The sequence below is a fragment of the Sorex araneus genome, chromosome 2 (assembly GCF_027595985.1).
Source record: "Sorex araneus isolate mSorAra2 chromosome 2, mSorAra2.pri, whole genome shotgun sequence".
NCBI lineage: Eukaryota > Metazoa > Chordata > Mammalia > Eulipotyphla > Soricidae > Sorex > Sorex araneus.
The window spans coordinates 237,589,424-237,611,463 of NC_073303.1; the positions used below are offsets into that span (position 1 = coordinate 237,589,424).

The following is a 22,040-nucleotide window of genomic DNA, read 5'->3' on the forward strand; positions in this document are numbered from 1 at the left end:
CCCCTGTGCATCGCCAGGTGTGACCCAAAAAGCAAAAAAAAAAAAAGACATCGCACCTTATAAAGTTAAAAAATTATTTTTAATAACAAAAAATATTATTTTTGTTAATAATAACAAATAATATTGTTATTATTTTGGTTTGGGGGCCATATCTGCTGGTGCTCAAGACCTTACTCCTGATTTTGCACTCAGGAATCACTCCTGGTGGTGCTGGGGGGACCAATACGGTGCCAGGGAAGGAGCCCAGGTCGGCCACGTGCAAGGCAAGCGCCCTAACCTTTGTACTATCTCTCTGGCCCCTGAAGTCATTCTTTCAAAGCAATGACTGCATTTATAAACTGTACACATGTATGCTACATATATGTTTTTCACTGGTCAGGACAAAAACCTTGAAATTACTTCGCTGGGTTGGCAAAGCACACAACCAAAAGGTCTTGAGTGGATCAGCTAGATTGGATCAGAATTTTAAAAACTTAAGCTTTGAGGGGAAGCCGAGAGAAAAGAGTACAAAGCAGTGGCTGAACAAATACCAGTACTCCTACATTATTTATTATTTATGACTAATATTATTATTATTATTTTGCTTTTCCGGTCACACCCAGCGATGCACAGGGGTTACTCCTGGTTCTACACTCAGGAATCACTCCTGGCAGTGCTTGGGGACCATATGGGATGCTGGGAATCAAACCCAGGTCTGCCTCGTGCAAGGCAAACGCCCTACCCACTGTGCTATCACTCTGGCCCCAATTATTTATTATTTTTTTGCTTTTTGGGTCACACCCAGCGATGTTCAGAGGTTACTTCTGGCGGTGCTCAGGGGACCGTATGGGATGATGGGAATTGAACCCAGGTTGGCCCGCATGCAAGGCAAACGGCCTACCCGCTGTGCTATCACTCCAGCCCCTCTACATTATTTTAAAAACAAAACAAAACCGAGAGATGCTGCAGTAGATCGAGAGAGAGGACGAAGCTGGGAGTGCGGGAGATGAGAAAGATAGAAGATTGAATAAACGCACTCCCTCACGTGTTGCTAAAGGAGCTGTTAACCACACCAAAATGAGTCTACATGGTGCGTGTGGGGGACACGAACGATCAAGAGATAGACGAAGATCAAGTGAGCGATCTCAGGATTCATCACATGAAAGAACAGAATCTCAACTAACTCCTTGCATTAGAAATGTTACTTCTCCAACACGACAGCATCATATTGAACGAGAAAAAGATCATAGTTCTTCCCGCCCAAGTAGTCCTCGTCCTCAAAAAGCGTCTCCAAATGGTTCCAGTAGCAGTGCCGGGAACAGTAGCAGAAATAGTAGTCAGTCAAGTTCCGATGGTAGCTGTAAAACTTCTGGGGAGATGGTATTTGTATATGAAAATGCAAAAGAAGGTGCTCGTAATTTAAGAACATCAGAACGAGTGACGCTAATAGTGGATAACACTAGATTTGTTGTAGACCCATCCATTTTTACTGCACAGCCAAATACAATGTTGGGCAGGATGTTTGGATCTGGTAGAGAACATAACTTTACACGACCCAATGAGAAAGGAGAGTATGAGGTGGCAGAGGGAATTGGCTCCACTGTATTCCGAGCTATTTTGGATTACTATAAAACAGGAATAATCCATTGTCCTGATGGCATATCAATTCCTGAGCTGAGAGAAGCATGTGACTACCTTTGTATCTCTTTTGAATATAGTACTATTAAATGTAGAGATCTCAGTGCTCTAATGCATGAGTTATCAAATGATGGTGCTCATAGACAGTTTGAATTTTACCTTGAAGAAATGATCTTACCACTTATGGTAGCTAGTGCCCAGAGTGGGGAACGAGAATGCCACATAGTGGTGCTTACAGATGATGATGTGGTTGATTGGGATGAAGAGTATCCACCACAGATGGGAGAAGAGTATTCACAAATTATTTATAGCACAAAATTATATAGATTTTTCAAGTACATTGAAAACAGAGATGTGGCCAAATCAGTTTTGAAGGAGAGGGGTTTTAAGAAGATTAGATTGGGCATAGAAGGTTATCCTACCTACAAAGAGAAAGTGAAGAAAAGGCCTGGGGGCCGTCCTGAAGTGATTTACAACTATGTCCAAAGACCTTTTATTCGGATGTCCTGGGAGAAGGAAGAAGGAAAGAGTCGGCATGTAGACTTTCAGTGTGTAAAGAGTAAATCTATTACCAACCTGGCAGCAGCTGCTGCAGACATTCCCCAGGACCAGCTGGTAGTCATGCATCCAACTCCACAAGTGGATGAGCTGGATATTCTCCCTATTCATCCTCCTTCAGGCAACAATGACCTCGATCCTGATGCACAGAATCCAATGCTGTGATGATCTTCCTTGAAACCATAGCATGCTACTCTTCACGGTGACATTGCACTCTCCTCATTCTGCACTGCAAGACCACTATCTTCATTGTGAGATGCACATAACGATGTTTAGGATATTGCAGTGTAGGCTTTTTTTAAAGACCAAAGGTAGCTGAATGGTTTTTTAAATGAGTACAACTCTTAGCATCCTGAGGTTCCAGTTATATAAATGTATTTGTTTACCAGTTGGTTTGTGAAATTGGTTATTTGTATGGGGGACAGTCCTTTTTCACATATCTAGACCTTTTCAGAACTTGTGGAAATTGGCAGCTGGGGTACTTTCAGTTTAGATTGATATTTGTCACACCCCGGACAAAATGTTGATTATTATATAGTTGCACTTTATAAATGGTGGTTAAATGGAACTGTTGAAGCCATTTTTATAGTTGTGATGCACAATATAACTTAAGTGCTTCTATCAAAGTATTCCTTCAGTAAAAAGTATATAATTTGCTGCCCATGGTGATCTAGGAATGAGTGTCATTGGGCTTATTTGAATTAAGATATGGGCATTGAATTTCATCCTAATATGTTATCGCCAGTGCCGTTTCACCCTTTTTGAGTGATTCACTCTTTTAGAGTGAGTCACATGCAGGGAATATGAATATCACATCAGAGGTGGTTTATTATCCAGTCTGCCTTACCCTTAATCTGTTCACAGATATTTATTTACTAATGGTTTTTTGTCTTAAGAGTTATGGGATGGGAAAATGAAGTGTTTGCTCTTCATTTACTAAATGATTGTAAACTCAAGTTTTTCATCAAATAAAATTCCATTGTTGTAATATTTGTGATAAAAAAAAAACTAAAAAAGTGGCTATGTTAAAGGATCAGAGTATATCCTTTTCATGTGGAAGCTCTGGGGATTTTCCCTCCCCGCCCCTCCCCCGCCATGCCTGGCACCCCTACCCAGCCAGGAGCAGCCCCCAAATACTGTGCCACCAGGCCTGGCCCCAAATCCCCCACTGAAAGCAAAAAAAAATACGAGATTGTGTTGGCAGGAGGGAGCGCCAGCTCAGCAGGTGGAGAGAATGCTGTGTGTGTGGCCGACACTGGCGTTAAGAGCCTCGGGAAGCCCCCAGCACCTCTGGGTGTGGCCCCAAAGAATCAGAAAGGGAAAAATAGATGTCAGTAGAAGTTTGGGGGACTCCCTGATTGTGTGGGGCTCCTCACTAGTTTACTTAAGCAAACTAGTGGAAAACTTGATTTTTTTTTTTTTTGGCTTTTAGGTCACACCTGGCCTTGCACAGGGGTTACTCCTGGCTCATGGACTCAGGAATCACTCCTGGCGGTGCTCGGGGGACCCTATGGGATGCTGGGAATCGATCAGCCGCATGCAAGGCAAATGCCCTACGGGCTGTGCTATTGCTCCAGCCCCATCTAGTAGAAACTTGAGACACTGCAAACACATAGTGCCTTGTTTTGGCTTTCTCATTTTTTTTTGGGGGGGGGGGGTGGCCGAACTTGGCGATGTTTCATCATTACCCCATACTTCACACTGAAGCAAACCCAAGGGTGGAAAATTCTCAAGAGCAACGGGCCTGGGGAGGGACGGAAACGCCTACAGCGCCACCTTGTGGCGTTTCACGGAACTACCGCGGCTGGAATTTTCCCACGCTTAAGCCTTCCAGGTGAGCGCGCGCAGGCCCCGCCTCGGCGCCGCCGCCATCTTAGCTCCCGGTCCGGGCCGCCGCGCGCGGTGGTGTCGGCTGTGGTGGCGGGGGCTGTCGGGGGGCGGGGGGAGGGTCCCCGCGGAGAGTCGAGCAGCCGCTCCCCTCGGCCGCACCGCCTGAGCCGCCAGCGCCTCGCGGCGGGTCGACCCCGTGCCGCGGCCGCGCGTGCAGAGCCCGAGGATGTCCCGGCGGCACCGGGTGGACCTGGGGGAGGATTACCCCTTCGGCAGGACGCGGGCGGGCGCCCAGGGGTGAGGCGGGCGGGCGGGGCGGGGCAGGGGGCGGGGGTGGCGGGCGGCGGGCCTGGGCGCGTTCCCGGCCTTTGTTCCCGGCCGGCCGGGCAGGGGCGGCAGGAAAGGGGGAAAGGGGAGGGGCGCGGCCGGGGCGGGCGCGGCCTGTGGGGGGATCCGGGGGCGCTGCGGGCCCGGCCGAGGCCTGCGGCGGGGCGCGGGGTGGGGGAGGGCGCGGCGGGAACCCCCCCCCTGTGGTCGCGACTTTGGCGGGAGCGCGCGGGCCGCGGCCCATTCCGACCCGAGCGCGGCGGCGCGCGCGTGCGCGGACCCACTTCCGCCCGCGCGCATCTCGCTTCTTTCTGGTGGTGGGCGGCCCTGCTTGGGGAGGGGGACCCCCCCCAACACACACACACACACACACACACACACACACACACACACACTCACTCACCCCGAACTTTGGTTCCCGGGTTCCGTTTGCCTTTTCTTGGGTTCGCTTTGGATTTGGATCCACAAAGGATCCTCCCCATCCCCCTTCTTTTTTTTTTTTTAATTGTTTTGGAAATGGGAGTTGATGACCCAGCCCAGCCTGGAGCGGTAGCACAGCGGGTAGAGCATTTGCCTTGCATGCGGCCAACCGGGGTTCGATTCTTCCGCCCCTGGCAAGCTACCGAGAGTATTTCGCCCGCACAGCAGAGCCTGGCAAGCTTCCTGTGGCATATTCGATATGCCAAAAACAGTAATAGCAAGTCTCACAATGGAGACGTTACTGGTGCCCGCTTGAGAAAATCGATGAGCAAGGGGTTGATAGTGATATGTTGCAGATTTCCTTCCAGCGGAGGGATGATGGGGCCATTGAAATTTGGCTCATGCCACCCAGGTCATTTCTGGTTCCAGTGTGTGTCCCTTCCTGAAAACCCCACAGAAGTCTGCAAAGTTCCAATAATTGCGTTAAATTTATCACTTCTCGGTGTGTGCATGCGTCCCGCAGCAGTCTGACCCCAGAAGCCTTTCTGAGCGAGCGTTTTTCCCCCCCTGCAAAAGTCCTTTTGTTTTTGCTTCCTCTCCGTGGGTGAGGAAAGAGCCTGGCAATCGGGGTTGGAGAGATAGCACAGCGGGTAGGGCGTTTGCCTTGCACTCGGCCAACCCGGGTTCAAATCCCAGCATCCCATATGGTCCCCTGAGCACGGCCAGGGGTAATTCTGAGTGCAGAGCCAGGAGTAACCCCTGTGCATCGCCAGGTGTGACCCAAAAAGCGAAAAAACAAAAAGAGCCTGGCAAGCTCCCCGTGGTGTATTTGATAAGCCAAAAACAGTAACAAGTCTCATAATGGAGACATTACTGGTGCCCACTCTAGCAAATCCATGAACAAAGGGAGGACAGTGCCGTGGTGCTAAGATTTCCAGCCTTTGGGGCTGGAGCGATAGCACAGCAGGTAGGGCATTTGTCTTGCACGTGGCCAACCCTGGTTCAATTCCTAGCATCCCGTATGGTTCCCAGAGCATCGCCAGGAGTAACCCTTGTGCATCACCGGGTGTGACCCAAAAAGGAAAAAAAAGATTTCCAGCCCTTTACTTTGCTTCAAATGTTAAGTATAGGGTTATTAAGGATCAAGCAAGCCGCTTGGGCCTATGCAGCTGTAGCAAGAGTGGTTAGGGCTCTTGCCTTGCATTCATAGGACCCGGGTCCATTCGTAGGCTCCCCATAGGGTTCTTCGGTCATACTGATGTTGGTGGGCCCCACGGGTGACTTACATGAAGCGGGGAGGAGAAAGACGGTCACTTTCTCCCCAACCGCCTCTACCACCGGGGACCCAGAGTTACTGGGTTTTTGTCTCGCTTGAGGAAAAGAATTTCAGGAGTAGACAAGCAGTGAAGTAAATAGATTTTATTCAGAGGTTTCTGAGGGAGGGAGGAAGGGATAAGTGGGAGAGAGAAATAGTAAGAATAACACTCTCAAGGGAGAACGCAGGCTTCTCCAAGGGTGGAGGAAGCCCCTACACATAACCGAACTTTAGACACATAAGTATGAAAGTACACATCTCAAGAGGGGAGATGCGGGCGACACATGTGCTCGGCCACGTGGGCGCAAAGCAGCATATGAGCTCAGGCAGCGTATGTGCTGGCTTCCTTTGTTCAAGGTGTCTTTTATAGGGTTTCTTCAACCTGCCCCCACGTGGGGCTTCTTTCCAGGTAAAAGTTGCTAAGGTTACCAGGGAGGTTGGGAGTGGTGATGGCCTTCTTTGGGGAACCTCCTGGGGAGGGGTCCATTATCCTCAGGGTCTGCTTTTGTTTTCTTGAATCTGCAAGTCTTAAGAGTCTCCTTCCCAGAGACTGTTAAATCTCAATTTTCATTGCCAAGGGCCTTTCCCTATCTACCTGCCTACATCAATACCAGTGTGATTCCTGAGTGCAGAGCCAGTAGAACCCCCTGAGCATATTCAGGTGTGACCTGAATATAGCACTGTCACGGTCCATCTGTTGTTCATTGATTTTCTTAAGAGGGCACCAGTAGGGGCTGGAGCGATAGCACAGCGGGTAGGGCATTTGCCTTGCACGCGGCCGACCCGGGTTCGAATCCCAGCATCCCATATGGTCCCCTGAGCACTGCCAGGAGTAATTCCTGAGTGTAGAACCAAGAGAAACCCCTGTGCATCGCCGGGTGTGACCCAAAAACCAAAAAAAAAAAAAAAGGAGGACACCAGTAACATCTCCATTTTGAGACTTGTCACTTTTTGGCATATCGAATATGCCACGGGGACCTTGCCAGGCTCTGCTGTGCGGGTGGGATACTCTCTGAAAGGGACTGAAAGGCTCTGAAAGAGACAGAGGAATCGAACCCGGGTCTGCAGCATACAAGGCAAATGCCCTACCCGCTGTACTATCACAACAGCCAACTATGAACAAACAAACAAAATTCAAACAAAGCAGCTTAAGTTCCTTGATGGCAAAACCCTGACTTGAGGGGTTCAGGGCTGTATCTTCTTCCATCCCCCACGTCTTTACAGAAGAGGGTTGGGGCACCCTCAGAATGTGGGGTGACCGCATGTGGGTTGCCCGTAGCAGGAAGCATTCAAAGCCACAGACACGGCAAGGTGGGTTCAGAAATTTTCTTGCTAAGAGTGAAGAGAATAAAAAAAATAACCTTGCTTTGCTCATTCCAGACCTGGATCAAACCCTTGCACCCCTGGTTGTCCAGAGACCAACCTGGGGCAACCCACCCGAACCCCCCAGAGGAGATTCGGCTATGACCCCACAGAGGTCTGAAGGTGGGAATCGAATCTTGGCCCATCTTGTGGCATTTCACCGGAACTACCGAAGCTCAGTTTTCCTACTCTTAAGAATTCCAGCCCTTTTCTTTGCTTCAAGTGTTAAGTATGGGGTCATTAATGATCAAGCCCCTTGGGCCTATGCAGCGGGAGCAGAGAGGTCAGTGCTCTGGCCTTGCAGTCACAGGACCCTGATTCTTTCTTTGGCTCTCCATACAGCCCCACCGTCATGCCAGATTGATTTCTGAGTGTAGAGTCAGGAGAACCCCTGATCTTTGCTGGGTTTCTGGCCCCCAAACCATGAACAAATCAAAATAAAACCAAAACAGATTCTCTCGGGCCTCAGGAACTTTTCAGCATCAGAACTTTGCAGATCAATTCTGAAGAACCCATCCACTCTATGGAGTGAATCTGCCGTGGTACTAACATAACTCATTATTTTTCTTGCAGTCAGTCTGGAAGTTTCCCCAAGTAGCTTCTTCATATGCCCAGATCCGCTGTGCCCTGACTTCTGACCTGCTCAAGTAAGATGGTGAGTTTGGGCTCATTTCTTTATTATTATTATAATAATTGTGTCTTTTGGGCTTTGCCAAGTGGGGGTAGGCGGCACGTGGGCTCAGGTGCATATAAGCTCCCTTCCTGTGTTCAAGGTGGCCTCTACAGGACTTTTCCAGCCTTCCCCCATGTGGGGCTTCAACTTAGGTAAAAGTCTGTTACTAAGGAGGTTACAAAGAGAGTTGGGAGTGGTCATGGTCTTCTTTGAAATTCCTTCCTTGGCCTTTTGTTTCTGCAGGGGCTTCCCTGGGTCTGTTGCTCTAGACAGGTGAGGGTCTTACAAGGCCTTAGTTCCTATCTTTCTGCAAGGTTGGCCTTTATACTTCAGAGCTATTACTTCGCAGGAAAATTTCTGTCATTGCCTAGGGAGGGGCCTTCCCTGTCTGCCTGCCCGCCCACCTACATCAGACTGACTCCCGACTCTGAGCTCAGGGATCTCGGCTGGGGGTCCTGGCGTCCAAATGAGATATAGGGATCAAATCTGGGTTGGAGCATGCAATGCCAGCGCCCTTCCCACTCTGCCATTGCTCCTGCCCCCTATGATAGGACAGTCTTCCTGGAGGCCTTTGTTAGGCCCCTTGATGCTGCATTGACAGACAGCAGGATCTCTCCCGGTCCTGAGGGAATCCTGCGGGTTACCCAGGAGCAGCTGTCTGAGCAGCGAGTCTCTGGGGTCTGAGGAGTGGCCCAGAAGCTTCTTTTCTTTTTTTGACTTCTTATTTAATTTATGTATTTGCTTTTTGTGTCACACCCGGTGATGCACAGGGGTTACTCCTGGCTTGCACGCAGGAATTACTCCTGGCGGTGCTCGGGGGACCATATGGGATAATGGGAATCGAACCCAGGTCGGCTGCGTGCATGTCGAACACCCTACCTTCTGTACTATCTCTCCAACCCCCAGAAGCTTCTCTTCGGCATCAGAATATCACAGGAAACTTGGTCTAGGTCTTCGCAATGTGAAATGGGTTTCCCCACATGATGTAGTGAAGTCACCCACCAATTCTTGGGGTGAAGGGGAAAGGCTGGTTGTCGGGCCACTGTCGATTTCCACATTCTTAGAACAAACATTCCCTTTGTCACTCCCCGCTTTTGTTTTTGGGGTGACTCGCCGAGATATTCAGGGCTTACTCCTCGCTCTGCATTCAGAGGTCACTCCTGGCAGTGCTTGGGGACCTTAAGGGATGCTGGAGATCAAATCCACTCCGCCGCATGCAAGGCAAGTGTTGTCCCTGTTGTGCTTTTGCTCCAGCCCCGCCTCTTGGTCACTGTCTTCGAAAAACCCCTCAGAGTTGTCCATACACCGGGTATTGTTGTGATTCGTGGCTCCCGGCCCTTGCCACTGAGCTCTGCATTCTGCACACATCCTGGTGTTTCCCGTGGGGACTCTGATTGTTTAAAGTAGATTAAAGTAAAACGCAGGACCCTAAAGTCGCCCCCTGAGTCCCCCTTCTCCCCAGGGATGCAGAGGGGCCCTGGCTGACTGGCATCTGTATGTGTTTCAGGAGTCGGTATCCTTTGAGGATGTGGCTGTGACCATCACGCAGGCCGAGTGGGCTTTGCTGGACCCTGCGCAGAGACGCCTGTACATAGACGTGATGCTGGAGGCCTGCAGGCACCTGGCCTTCGTGGGTGAGGCTCAGGCTCGACCCCTCCCCGCAGCTCAGGGCATGAAACCCGCTGCCCGCTTTCCCAAGGGGGCCATGAAATGGGGCTGCCGGGAAGGAGGGGCCTGTCTCTGGGCACCCTGGCCCAGGCGCGGGGCTTTCCCAGGCAGGCAGACGGGTTCACGCCTTAGCCACCTTTTCTCTGTTTCAGGGCCACACGGGCATGGAGCAGGTTGTTAGGGCCACTGCCAGCACCTCTGGCTCTTGATGTAACCCTAAAGGTGCTGATTGGTTCCCCCAGTGTTCCGGGAGACCAGGCTGCACCCGGCAGTGCTGGGTGAGGGAGGAGGTGCCCAGGATTATATTTTGGGCCATGAGCATGCCAGGCATTGTGCTATCTTGGAGCTTCCTCAAGGGGTCACGGGGCCCACACCTCAATGTTTGTGGGGATGACCCCTGACTCTGTGCTCTGGGCATGCCATGGGGTGCGGGGATCTGACCCACCTCCTTCAAGGCGGTTGCTTCCATGTCTGTTAAAGCAAACCAGCGGCATAAGGCCTGTTCCAATTCTTTCTTGTTCCCGCAGAGAATCTTTTCTTTGGTTTACACACCTGGCGATGCTCAGGGCTGATGCCTGGCATTTCTGGGAGGAGCCTGTCGGGTGCCAGGGAGTGACCCGGGTCAGCTGTGTCCAAGGCACGCGCCCTCCCCGCCGTCCTATCGCTCTGCCCCTCCTCAGAGTCTCCCTGCGGGACTGACTTGTCTTCCTGCTTGTTCCAGAGGGTTTTACTCGAGGAGAAGCCGTTGGTGCTCTTGGAGGTGTCTTGAAGAATAAGTTGATCAGTGAAGATAGCACCATGGGGTTCACGAGCAATGATTCCTGCAATGGTTTTGGAGAGAAGCGGATGTGCCCTGACACTGGTGACCAGCAGCACACGCAGAAGCGGCGGCAGACGTGAGTGGAGTGGCCAGGGGAGGGCGGGAGGAGGGTGGTTTTGGTGGTGAGGAAGCATGTCAGGAGTGTCTCATATCTTCAGAATGAAAACTAGTGTCTCAAACTAGTGCTGGACTGAGTAGTGTCATCTTCACACTCTCCCTCATGGGCCTCCTTCATTTACCTGTGGCGCACATGGCTGACTCCTGGCTCTGCACTCAGGAATCCCTCCTGGCTGGCCTATGGGGTCCGGATTGACCCTGAATCAGCCTGATGCAAGGGGAGGGTCCTGCGGGCAAGTCTGGCAGCCTCCGCTGGCTTCTTTTTTTTTTTTTTGCTTTTTGGGTCACACCTGGCGATGCACAGGGGTCACTCCTGGCTCATGCACTCAGGAATCACCCCTGGCGGTGCTCAGGGGACCATATGGGATGCTGGGATTTGAACCCGGGTCGGCCGCGTGCAAGGCAAACGCCCCACCCGCTGTGCTATCACTCCAGCCCCTCCGCTGGCTTCTTAAGTGGTTTCCACTCAGGACCCTTCTCCACCTCCCCCCAGGCCACCCCACATTTCGTAGGCTTAAAACAGGGCCCTGCATGTAAGGCTTTGATGAATGATTGAATCAAGCATATATTAAGAGAAGTATTCAAAAAGCCCCACAGTCAGGCCTGAAGCTATAGTACAGTGCTTAGGGTCTAATCTCCAGCACGGTTTGGGGCCTCCAAGGCCTTGCTTCTGAGTGATTTCTGTGTCCACAGCCAGGATTAGACCCTGAGCACTACAAAGTGTGGCCCCAAGTAGGAGGGAAAAAATTAACTCCAAACCAAAAAACAAAACAGAAAGATCACTCATGATCAAGGGTGGTGATTGATTGTTGATATTCATTTATTATTTTTTGTTTGAGCATTGCCTAGTCCTGACTCCTGGTCCTGTGCTCAGGAATCACACCTGGAGGGTCCTGATGGGGTGCAGGGGACCGATCCTGGGCAGCCTCATGCATGGTCCCTGCCCTCCTACTGTCCTGTGGCCGCAGCAGTCGGGCTGGTCTTGCTTTTCTGCTCAGTGTTTCTTGTCTTTGGCAGACGCCTCCTGCCAGACAGTCTCGGTAACGGTCAAGGAGCACCCTCGGGAGCTGGAGGAGCCCCGAGGCGGACTCGAAGCCTCCCTGCGCCCCAAAGTCCTGTTGCTGCTTCTTCTGCGGAATGTTCTTCGCCCCAGCACTCCCTGGCACCTCCGCACGGCTCTCCTCCAGGTGACCTGGCTCAGGCTGCCCAGGGGACCCCCTCTCCCAGCTCGGGTACCCTCAGGCAATGCCCTCGGCGGGGCGCTGACACCCAGAGCCCAACATCCCACGAGTGCAAAGTGTGTGGGGAGACCTTCAGTGTCGCCAACCTGCTGACGCGTCACATCAGGGAGCAACACGAGGAGACACCGTATGTGTGTGAGCTCTGCGGGGAGGGCTTCTGCTTCCCCTCGTACCTGCAGGCTCACATGGAGACCCACACTGACCTCGAGAAGCCCTTTAAGTGCCCCGAGTGCCCCCAGAGGTTCAGGATCCCTTGTAAGCTGCGCACCCACGCTCTGGTGCACTTGGGGGTCAGACCTTTCGCCTGCGAGCAGTGCGGGAAAAGCTTCAGCAGTCGCTGGAATCTGCGTCAGCACAGCCGGACCCACACGGGGGAGAGGCCGTACGACTGCCCCGAGTGTGGGAAGGCGTTCCGGGATAGCGGAACAAGGTTCAAGCACATGCGTGTGCACACAGGCGAGCGGCCCTACACGTGCCCACAGTGCGGGAAAGGTTTCCGCTTCTTAAACAAGCTCCAGGGCCACCTGGTGACACACACGACCCAGAGTCCCTTCCAGTGTCCCGAGTGCGGCAAGGCCTACCGCGACCGCTCCTACTTCTCTGGCCACCTGCAGACACACCAGGCGGCTCAGCACCTCACCTGCGGGGAGTGTGGCAGAGTCTTCAGCCACCCCCAGATCTTCCGCCGGCATGTCAGAGGGCATCTCGAGGAGCAGCCGTTCGTGTGCCACTGCGGGCAGGGGTTTGACCGGGCTGCAGCCCTGCACAAACACATCCGCTGGACCCACGCTGGGGAGAAGCGCTAAATCCATTTTCTGCCCTATGCCAGGATAGTCACCTGGTCTTCTACCAACCTATGGGGAAAGAAACCTCGGGGATGCAAGTGCGTGTGTGGTGCAACCCTGTGCTTCAATTTCTTATCCTCCTGAAACTCAGTGTAAAGCCATTTCTTTCTTAAATCATGTTGGGGCTACAACTGAAGATGCTCAGGAATGACTTGAGGTTCTGCTCCCAGGAATCACTCCTGGTGTTCAGGGGACCCTATGGGATGCCTGAATTTAATCTGGGTCAGCCACATGTAAGGCCAGCGGTCTACCTGCTGTGCTACTGTGATAGTCCCCCCGGATACCGTAATCTCGGCCGCTATCATTTGTGCCTTGTGGAGCCTCATCATAGGAGAGAGTCTAGTGGGGAATTATATTCTAGTGACCTTATGATTCTTGTGTTTATGTTTGTTTGGAGCTCACACCTGGTGCTGCTCAGGGCAGCTTCCTGGCTCTGCTCTCAAGGATCAATCCTGCGGCCTCAGGGGACCCTGAGCGATGTCCCAGATCCCACCCAGGTCAGCTGCTGCATAGCCAGCGCCCTCCTCGTCTCTATGGCTCCGGCTCTGAAATTCTATTTTATTTTCGCTGCTGTGTGATTTTCACGACTGTTTCAGGTAGGGTTTACAAGCATCAAGTATTTCATAAAGTTTTTTTCTTTTTTTTTTTTTTTTTTTTGATAGACACAGGTTGGTACTCAGGGCTTCCTCCTGGTCCTGCAGTTAGGGATCATTGCGCCGGTGCTTAGGGACCCTATGGGGTGCTGCGTATAGAACCCAGGTTGGCCACATGCAAGCTGGGCTCCCTGCCCACTGTCTTATTGCTCCAGCGACACTGATGGAGGCAAATCTGGCACTGACCACAGTGAGGATGCCCGCGGTGCAGCCGACCAAAAGCAGCCCTGAGATGCCAGGATGATGTTCTGCCATGGGACCCGGACAAGGAGAAATGCCAGCAGTGGAGGCAGACAGACGGTTGGTGGGGATTGGTGTTGATTCAACACCCTGAGTGCGATCTCACAGATCTGGGCTTCGAAGAACCTCGTTTTTCTTCTATCACAATCTTTGTTAAGTCAGAGTGTCACATGAGCTTTGGTCACTGTGGTAAACATTGGTGACTGGTCAATTGGACAATAATCCTCTTAGCTGCTTAGACCTGTGCATCTGCTTAACCTACTGTGTGAACATTTAGAGACGTTAGTGACTCCACAATAAATGTCCTTTCTTAAATGTCAGTGTTTTCATTTCCCAGGGGAAGCATCTTGATTTATTCTCCCAACCCTGGATGTGGGAGAAGAGAATCTCCCTCCCTCGGGCCCTAGATAGACCCCTTCGTTGCTGATAACAATGTTGAACATTACTGCCTGACCCCCCCCATTCCTCATAGCCTCGGGAACTGTAATAAACTTCTTTCAAGTTTTCCTGGATGTTGGTTAACTCAGGTGAGTGTTGCAGTGAAAATGATGAGTTGAGTTACACATAGATTTGGTCACGAAAATGTGGGTGACTGCTCCCCAGGTGAATGGTTCCTTGTTTGTAGTCAAGAATATCATTATCCACTGGTGGAGTAATAGTACAGTGGGGAAACCACTTGCCTTTCACACAGCTGACCCGAGGTGGATCCCTGGTATCACTTATGGTCTCTGAGCACCGCCAGGACTGATTTCCTGAGTACAGAGCTGGGAGGAATCCCAGAGCATCTCTGAGTGAGGCCGCAAAACAAAAATAAGAGAATATAACTTATGATACTCAAAAATAATACAATATTCATATGCTCAAACAGAATTAGGGCAACGTCACAGCTGGAGTTAAGGTTGTTGTAACTAAAAAGCATTTTCAGATACCTCTATAGCAAAGTTAGAGAAACTTAGGTGCCAGGGTGTAATATTTTCAAATCAAGTGATGATTAATTGGAGGGAAATAAGGGGACATCATTTGGCATGAGAAGAAATGAGTGTTACAAAATCTCAGATGCCCGTGAGAGTCCAACCTCTCGAAGCAAATTCGGAAAACAGCTTTGGGAATACACCAAACTGGATGGTTAAAAAAATGTTCCTGTGGGCCCAGAGCAAGTAGGACACTTATCTTGCACACGGTTGACCTGGGTTCAAAGCCTGGCATCCCACAGGATCCACGGAGCCTGGCCAGAGTGATCCCTGAGTGCATAGCCAGGAGTCAGTCCTGAGCATTGCTGGGTGTGACCCCCCAAATTTTTGCATCAGAGCAGAAGCTTAATAAAGTGAACTTGGGCTGGAACAGCAGGAAAGGCTCTTGGCTTGCACAAGGCCAACCTGGGTTCAATCCCTGGCATCCTCTTACGGTGCACAGAGCCCTGCCAGGAGTCAGCCCTAAGTTCAGAGCCAGGAGTCAGTCTGAGTATTGCCAGGTATGCTTCCACACTCCAGATTTTTTTTAAAATTAAAAATGAGCTATTGAGTTTGTACAGAAGTTATTCCACGAATGCAAACCTCCGAGATTCAGAATCAAGTTCTAATAAGATCAGTTGCGAGGAGAGCAATTTCCTGCCTCTACGTCAAATGCCTGTGCAGTAGAAGAGGGAGACCATGGACAGGTGGGATGCACAGGTGGAAAACGCCTTATACTTGCCCTGAACCCACGCCATGCCCTGGATGAGGGGACCATCTTAGTGTAGGAGTAAAGGATGCCCCGGAAGGGTCTGCCACCCAGCACCCCGATGGCGACGTACAGCACGATGCCATTCAGCAGAGTGTCGGAACAAGCCAGTCGAGCCACTTGATTGATTTCACAGAAAAAGTGGGGGATTTCCAGGACCATGCAGAAAGACAGTCGCAGCACCATGAAACTTTGCAGTATGGAGTTCAGGGCGCTCGTGATCCAGCAGCCCAGAACCAGCAGCCCACAGAGCTGAGGGTTCATGATGACCGTGTAGTGCAGGGGGTGACAGATGGCCACGAAGCGGTCATAGGCCATCACAGCTAGCAGGAAGTTGTCCAATATGGCAAAGATGATGAAAAAATGCATCTGGGTGATGCAGCCCCCGTAGGAGATGGCTTGGCTTTTTGGATGTTCTGTAGCATCTTGGGGATGGTGGTGGAGATGAAGCAGATGTCCACCAAGGGCAGGTTGGAGAGAAAAAAGTGCATGGGTGTGTGGAGGTGGGGGTCTAGGCTGATGGCCAGGATGATGAGCAGGTTCCCCAAGAGTGTGACCAGGTACATGGACAGGAAAAGCCCGAAGATGAGGGGCTGCAATTCTGGCTCCCTTGATAATCCCAGAAGGAAGAATTGTGAAATTCTGGTATAATTCTCTGTTTCCATGTGTAGGTAACTACCAGGAAATGGAAAAATTAAAATGTAACGGCTAGTTTTCTCCAAACAGAATGACTAACGTAAGTTGAAATTCTACAGTTGATATTTTCAGAAAAAGACACTGGCACTTTGCATGGAAATTGTAGGGAATCCCCTAGGTCATATATAAATAGGAATTTGTGTTATTCACAGACTCTCATCTTCAGATGTATATATATATATACATATATATTTTTTTTTTTTAAGATAGATTTTTTTTTTAATTTTTCTGCTTTTTGGGTCACACCTGGCGATACACTCAGGAACCACTCCTAGTGGTGCTCAGGGGACCATATGGCATGCTGGGAATCGAACCCGGGTCGGCCATGTGCAAGGCAAACGCCCTACCCGCTGTGCTATCACTCCAGCCCCCAGATGTATATATTGTACCATTAAATTTTACTTTAATTTTCAGAGGCTTGGGAGCAATATTTTGGGGGGGCCACATCTGCTGGTGCTCAGGACTTACTCCTGACGCTGCACTCAGGGATCAATCCTGGTGATGCTCAGGGACCATGTGGGATGCTGAGGATCAAACCTGGGTCAGCCACATGCAAGGCAAATGTCATACTCACTGTACTATTGTTCTCGCTCCTGAAAGAAAATTTATTATTTTTTAATAATTGGGGGTTTTTTTTGGGCCACTCTGGCAGTGCTCAGCGCTTACTCTCTCTTCTGTGCTCAGGAGTCACTCCTGGCAGTGCTTGGGGACCATATGGGAGCCTAGGCATCAAACTGGCTCAGCTGCTGGCAAGACAAGTACTCCATCCACTGTACTATCACTCTGGCTCCTGAAATAATTTTTTAATGTAGGAGCACTGTTATTTTTTAAGACACTGATTAACCTGAATGAAGCTTAAAAATTTTTTTAAAAATGACTATCCATGAGAAAGACCATTACAAAGTTGTTCATAATTGGGTTCCAGTTATACGATGATCCAGCACCCATCCCTCCACCGGTGTACATTTCCCATCACCAATGTTCCATGTTTTCCTCCCACCATCCCTCAGTAACCCACAGACCACCCCCAGCCTCCCTCCATGGCAGGCACTTTCCTTCTTGCTCTCTCTCTTTTTCCTTTTGTACATTATGGTTTGCAATACAATTACTAAGAGATCATCATATTTGTTCAGGGCATTCAGTCTTGAAATAAAATCTAATGTTTTTTTTTTCTTTTTTGGTCACACCAAGCAATGCTCAGGGGTTAATCCTCGCTCTGCACTCAGGAGTTACTCCTGGGAGTGCTTGGGGGAACCATATGGGATGTCGGGGATTGACCCTGAGTTGGAGGCGTGCAAGGCAAACGCCTTACCCGCTGTACTATCGCTCCAATCCCTAAGATCTTAACAGAAATTCAATACTTACCTCTGAAAGAAAAGACAAAATAGTAACTAATTTTCAGAGCCAGAGAGATCGTACAGCAGCTTGCCTTACATGTGGCCATCCTGGGTTCTCTCCCCAGCACTGCATATGAATCCCTGAGTCCGTCAGGAAAAAACCCTGAACACCTCAGGCTGTGGCCCCAAACCCAAAGCAAACAAACAAATGTTATCACCTCAAGATGCATCTACAAGTCAGATTTAAAGTGTAGAAGACCTGGAAGTGAAAAATAAAAAAATAATTTTTTTTTCTCCAGATTACAGCTGGAGAGATAGTACAGGGTGTAAGGTAGCCAACTGGAGTCCAATCCCCAGCATCCTATAGGGTCCCCCAAGCACTGCCAGGAGTGATTCCTGAATGCAGAGCTGGGAGTAACCCCTGAACATCACTGGGTGTGCCCCTGCCCCCCACCTCCCAACAAAACAAAGCAAGAAACTAGCAATTTCATTGCTTTAAAGAAAAATGATTGGAATGTTCACCAAAGTTAAATGTAAGTGGATATATAAGTACTGATAGGAAAAATCTGAGACAATCATTTATAAAGTGCTAAAAGATATCAAAAAGGGGTAATAAATGAGTGCTGTTTTAGCACCAAAGCAATATGGTTGGTTTTTTTTGTTGTTTTTTTTTGTTTTTGGGTCACACCCGGCGATGCACAGGGGTTACTCCTGGCTCTTCACTCAGGAATTACCCCTGGCGGTGCTCAGGGGACCATATGGGATGCTGGGATTAGAACCGGGGTCGGCCGCGTGCAAGGCAAACGCCCTACCCGCTATGCTATCGCTCCAGCCCCCGCAATATGGTATTTCTAAAGACAAACAGCCAGGCACTGGAACACACAACATAAGAAGAGGTGGTGACACTGACGGTGCAGGAAGCTGCTTCATAGTTCAAAAGTAACAAGGGGAACAAATAACCGATAATGTAACTGATGATAGAATTATATGCACAGAATTTACAAGTATTCATAAATGCTACCCCCGCCCCTGCCCCCCGCAGCCACACCCCTAATGACCCATGGAAGAATGAAATGACAAACAGCAAAAGTCAGGGGCAACATGCCATGTTTGTTTGAAAGTATGCTTTCACAAATAATAACAGTGTCAGACCCCTGTGGATCAACTCCATAAAAAACTTGCACACTTACCACAGGCAAGAAACGTCAAAAGCCAACGGGCTTAAACATCTATGCATCCTCCTGAAGAATGACATAATTCCAAAATAGCAACCCTAGCATTCTTTAGTATTGCTCTCTTTTGTCCTCAGGGATCACTCCTGGTGAGGCTCAGAGGACCCTAAGGGGTGCCGGGAATTGAACCCAGGTTGGTTGCATGCAAGGAAAACGCCCTCCCTGCTATCTTGTAGCTCCAGCTCCTAATGCACAATTTCTGAGGTTTGACCTCTGCTGTGAGGAACAGTCTTTCAACCCTGAGTCCACTTTAGTTTGTGTAGCTTCTTTACAAAGAAAACTTACAGGACCTCTTGATGTCCTTGTTCCTGAGGCTGTAGATGAAGGGGTTCAGCATGGGGGTGACTTCTGTGCCCTACTCACTGTATTACCCCTCATGATATTACTATATAGTGCCCTACTCACTATATTACCCCCCATCTCTCTCAAACCCTTTCCTTTTTAAAAAAAAAATTAAATCACTGTGAGTTACACTGTTACAAAGTCATTCATGATTGGATTTCAACAGCCATCTCTTCATCAGTGTGCATTTCCCACTACCAGTGTCCCATTTCCCTCCCTCCACCCCTCACCCGAATTTTTTTTTTTTTTACTTTTTGTGTCACACCCGGGGATGCTTAGGGATTACTCCTGACTCTGAACTCAGGAATCGCTCCTGTTGGTGCCCAGGGGACCATATGGGATGCTGGGAATCGAACCTGGGTCAGCAACGTGGAAGACAAATGCCCTACCCGATATATTATCGCTCCAGCTCCCCGAATTCTTATTTAAAGAAAAAATAGGAGTTGGGGACATAGTACAGCAGACAAGGCACTTGTTTTGCATGTGCCCAACCCAGGTTCGATCCCAGATATCCCATAGGGTCCCCTGAGCACCACCAGAAGTGACTCCTGAGTGCAGAGTCAGGAGTAAACCTTCAGCATCGCTGGGTGTGACCCCAAAACAAAATTGAACCAAAAAAGGAGAAAATAATAGCTAAGAACTTCTCCAAGCTGCGACAGGAGTTGGACACCCAGAACCAAAAGGTTCAAAGAGCTCCAAATAGAAGAGACTCAAGCAGACCCACCAAGATATATTAGCATACAATGCCCAAAAACAAAGATAAAGATCTTCTAAGAAAAGAAAAGTGACTGAACACAATGGTATAGGATAAAGATCTTTGCTTTTGGGCATTGTATGCTAATATATCTAGCTTCTAAAGAAGCTACACAAACTAAAGTAGACTCAGTGACTGCAGAGGTCAAACCTCAGATATTCTGCATTAGGAGCTGGAGCCACAGGACAGCGGGGAGGGCATTTTCCTTGTTTGCAACCAACCTGGGTTCAATTCCCGGCACCCCTTAGGATCCTATGAGCCTCACCAGAAATGATCCCTGAGGACAAAAGAGAGCAATACTAAAGTGAGTGAACCCAAAAATAGTAAAGGGAAAGTATTCTTTGCTTAATAGAACCCCTACAAGACTGTCATCAGAGTTTTCAAGAAACTATAGATCAGAAGAAGGGGCATTGGAGGTAGCGTGGTATAAAAAAGTGCTGAAAGCAGAGTTTGTCCCACCAAGAATACTCTAACCAGTTCACTTCGATTGCAAACCTGAATGAGGAGTAAAGAGTTTTTCAGTCAAATAACAGTTCAGAGGATTCATGACCACCAAACCAGCCCTCCATGATTACCTTGAGGGACTTCTAGGAAAAGAAAAGTGACTGAACACATTGGTATAGGAACCGAGCAAACCCCAGAGTGATGTCTCAGCTCTGTGCAAACTTGAATGAGCTCTCATATGATAACAGGGAAAGATTCTTGGCTTCAGTTCTCTCTGGCTCTTCAATACAGGCTCATCTGGGTGTTTGGATACACCGAGAAGGGAATGTTGAGCTGACGGTTTTCATGGGCGGAGTTGGAAAGTGGAGGTTGGAGCCAAAATCTTCTTCCCAAGACCAGACAGCAGAAAGACATCAGTCCTGAGTCAGAATTGGAAGAGCAGACAAAAAGAAAAAGGATAAACATAAAAGATAGAAAGCGAGGACCTGTGAGAAAGATAGCACATGGGAAAGGCGCTGGTCTTACATGCAGGTGACCTGGCTTTGATCCCCACACCCCATGTGGTCTCCCAGCAACACCAAGAATTGTTCCTGAGTTCAGTGCAGGAGTAAGCCCTGAGCATCACCGGATGTGCCCAACCGCTGCCCCTACATCCAAATCAAAAGACTAAGACCTCATCCTGCCAAGCCAGAGATGAGTTAATTGCTCACAATATTTGCTCCTGCATCTGCTCATGAGAGACCTTGGTGTTTTGACGTTCAAGCCCGTGAGTCCCCTGTGCAAAGCGAACGTTTATCTTCTAGGACAGAGAAGGAATCGTTTCCCTTGGCTCTCTGATCTCTCTCTCTCTCTCTCTCTCTCTCTCTCTCTCTCTCTCTCTCTCTCTCTCTCTCTCTCTCTCTCTCTCCCAGAGCTTCCAGATAAAACCTATTCTTACTTTAAAAAAACAATGATATGTGAAGCCGGAGAGATAGTTCAGTGGGGAGGCATTTGCCTCGCATACGGTTGGTCCATGTTTGATCCCCAGTACCCTATAGGGTCCTTCAGACCCACAGGAGTCAGCCCTGAGCACTGCCATGCACGGCCCACAAACGAAATTGATAATAATATTTGTTTGTCTGCAGGCTACACATAGCAATGCTCAGGGATCACTCTTGGCCAGGCTCTGGGCATCCTCTGAGATACCAGGGATGGAACTCCGGTCAGCTGTGTGTGAGGCAGGAGTCTCCAGTATAATCCAGCCACCCCAATGGCATGAGGGGATGGTGGGTGGTGACAAGCTGGGAGAAGTGGCCCCAAGGGAGCTGGGTTGCATTGTCACTGTTGGGTATACTCGGCTTCATTGGGGACATCTGGGAGACAATATGAGGCAAGCAGCACTTGGGAATTGCCCCACACAGGCTGAGAAGGAGCTGATAGCCCAGCACATTTACCCTCCAACTCCATTGATCCATTATTGCTTGAAGAGTGTGTGCTGGATCGAACCTCTCCTGAAGCCCACAAGCACCCTAGGAGACCCAGACGCCTCCAGTTTTCATCCTGGAATGACAAGGCCACAAGGGCCAGGGTAGGGAGCAGGTAGGTAGCTTAGGAGGCGGAGCGCATGCCTTGTACATGGAAAGACCGAGTTTTGATCCATGACACCGCATCGTACCCACACACAGGTATGGCCCTGGTGGCCCTCAGCACCTCAAGGCCTGAGCAACCAACTCTCACCATGAGGGGCCCCCAAACCCCTGAGCACAGTTTAGGAGTTTATCCTTCCCCCCCAAAAAAAAGATGCTGGTGGGAGGCACCCAGAGACTGTGCTCACTGACCCCCTGTGTCCCT

The 22,040-nt window shown here is 49.8% G+C and overlaps 2 protein-coding genes and 1 pseudogene across 3 annotated transcripts; 2 read left to right on the forward strand and 1 right to left on the reverse strand.

The window, feature by feature from the left end:
* The first annotated feature begins 1,020 nt into the window (after positions 1-1,020).
* LOC101547189 (BTB/POZ domain-containing protein 10-like) lies at positions 1,021-3,156 on the forward strand. The gene has a single exon (XM_055127605.1). The coding sequence runs from the start codon at positions 1,057-1,059 to the stop codon at positions 2,338-2,340; it is 1,284 nt and encodes a 427-aa protein (XP_054983580.1). The 5' UTR covers positions 1,021-1,056; the 3' UTR covers positions 2,341-3,156.
* Positions 3,157-4,053: 897 nt separating this feature from the next.
* LOC129402303 (zinc finger protein 77-like) lies at positions 4,054-14,001 on the forward strand. Of its 2 annotated transcripts, XM_055128283.1 has the most exons (6): positions 4,054-4,302; positions 7,448-7,552; positions 8,003-8,084; positions 9,610-9,736; positions 10,492-10,666; positions 11,725-14,001. In XM_055128283.1, the coding sequence occupies exons 3-6, from the start codon at positions 8,082-8,084 to the stop codon at positions 12,752-12,754; spliced, it is 1,335 nt and encodes a 444-aa protein (XP_054984258.1). In that variant the 5' UTR covers positions 4,054-4,302; positions 7,448-7,552; positions 8,003-8,081; the 3' UTR covers positions 12,755-14,001. The 2 variants fall into 2 exon arrangements, with proteins under 2 accessions (XP_054984258.1, XP_054984257.1); XM_055128282.1 differs by lacking the exon at positions 7,448-7,552.
* A 336-nt stretch (positions 14,002-14,337) lies between these two features.
* Positions 14,338-18,037, reverse strand: LOC129402304 (olfactory receptor 7A17-like; annotated as a pseudogene).
* Between the last annotated feature and the right edge of the window lie 4,003 nt (positions 18,038-22,040).

What these genes read in the sequence shown, in the direction of transcription:
- LOC101547189 (XM_055127605.1), top strand. Translation starts at nt 1,057, where the DNA reads ATGAGTCTACATGGTGCGTGTGGGGGACACGAACGATCAAGAGATAGA.
- LOC129402303 (XM_055128283.1), top strand. An exon ending in CAGGCACCTGGCCTTCGTGG is followed by an intron (nt 9,737 to 10,491) that starts GTGAGGCTCAGG and finishes TGCTTGTTCCAG; the next exon opens with AGGGTTTTACTCGAGGAGAA. An exon ending in ACGCAGAAGCGGCGGCAGAC is followed by an intron (nt 10,667 to 11,724) that starts GTGAGTGGAGTG and finishes TGTCTTTGGCAG; the next exon opens with ACGCCTCCTGCCAGACAGTC.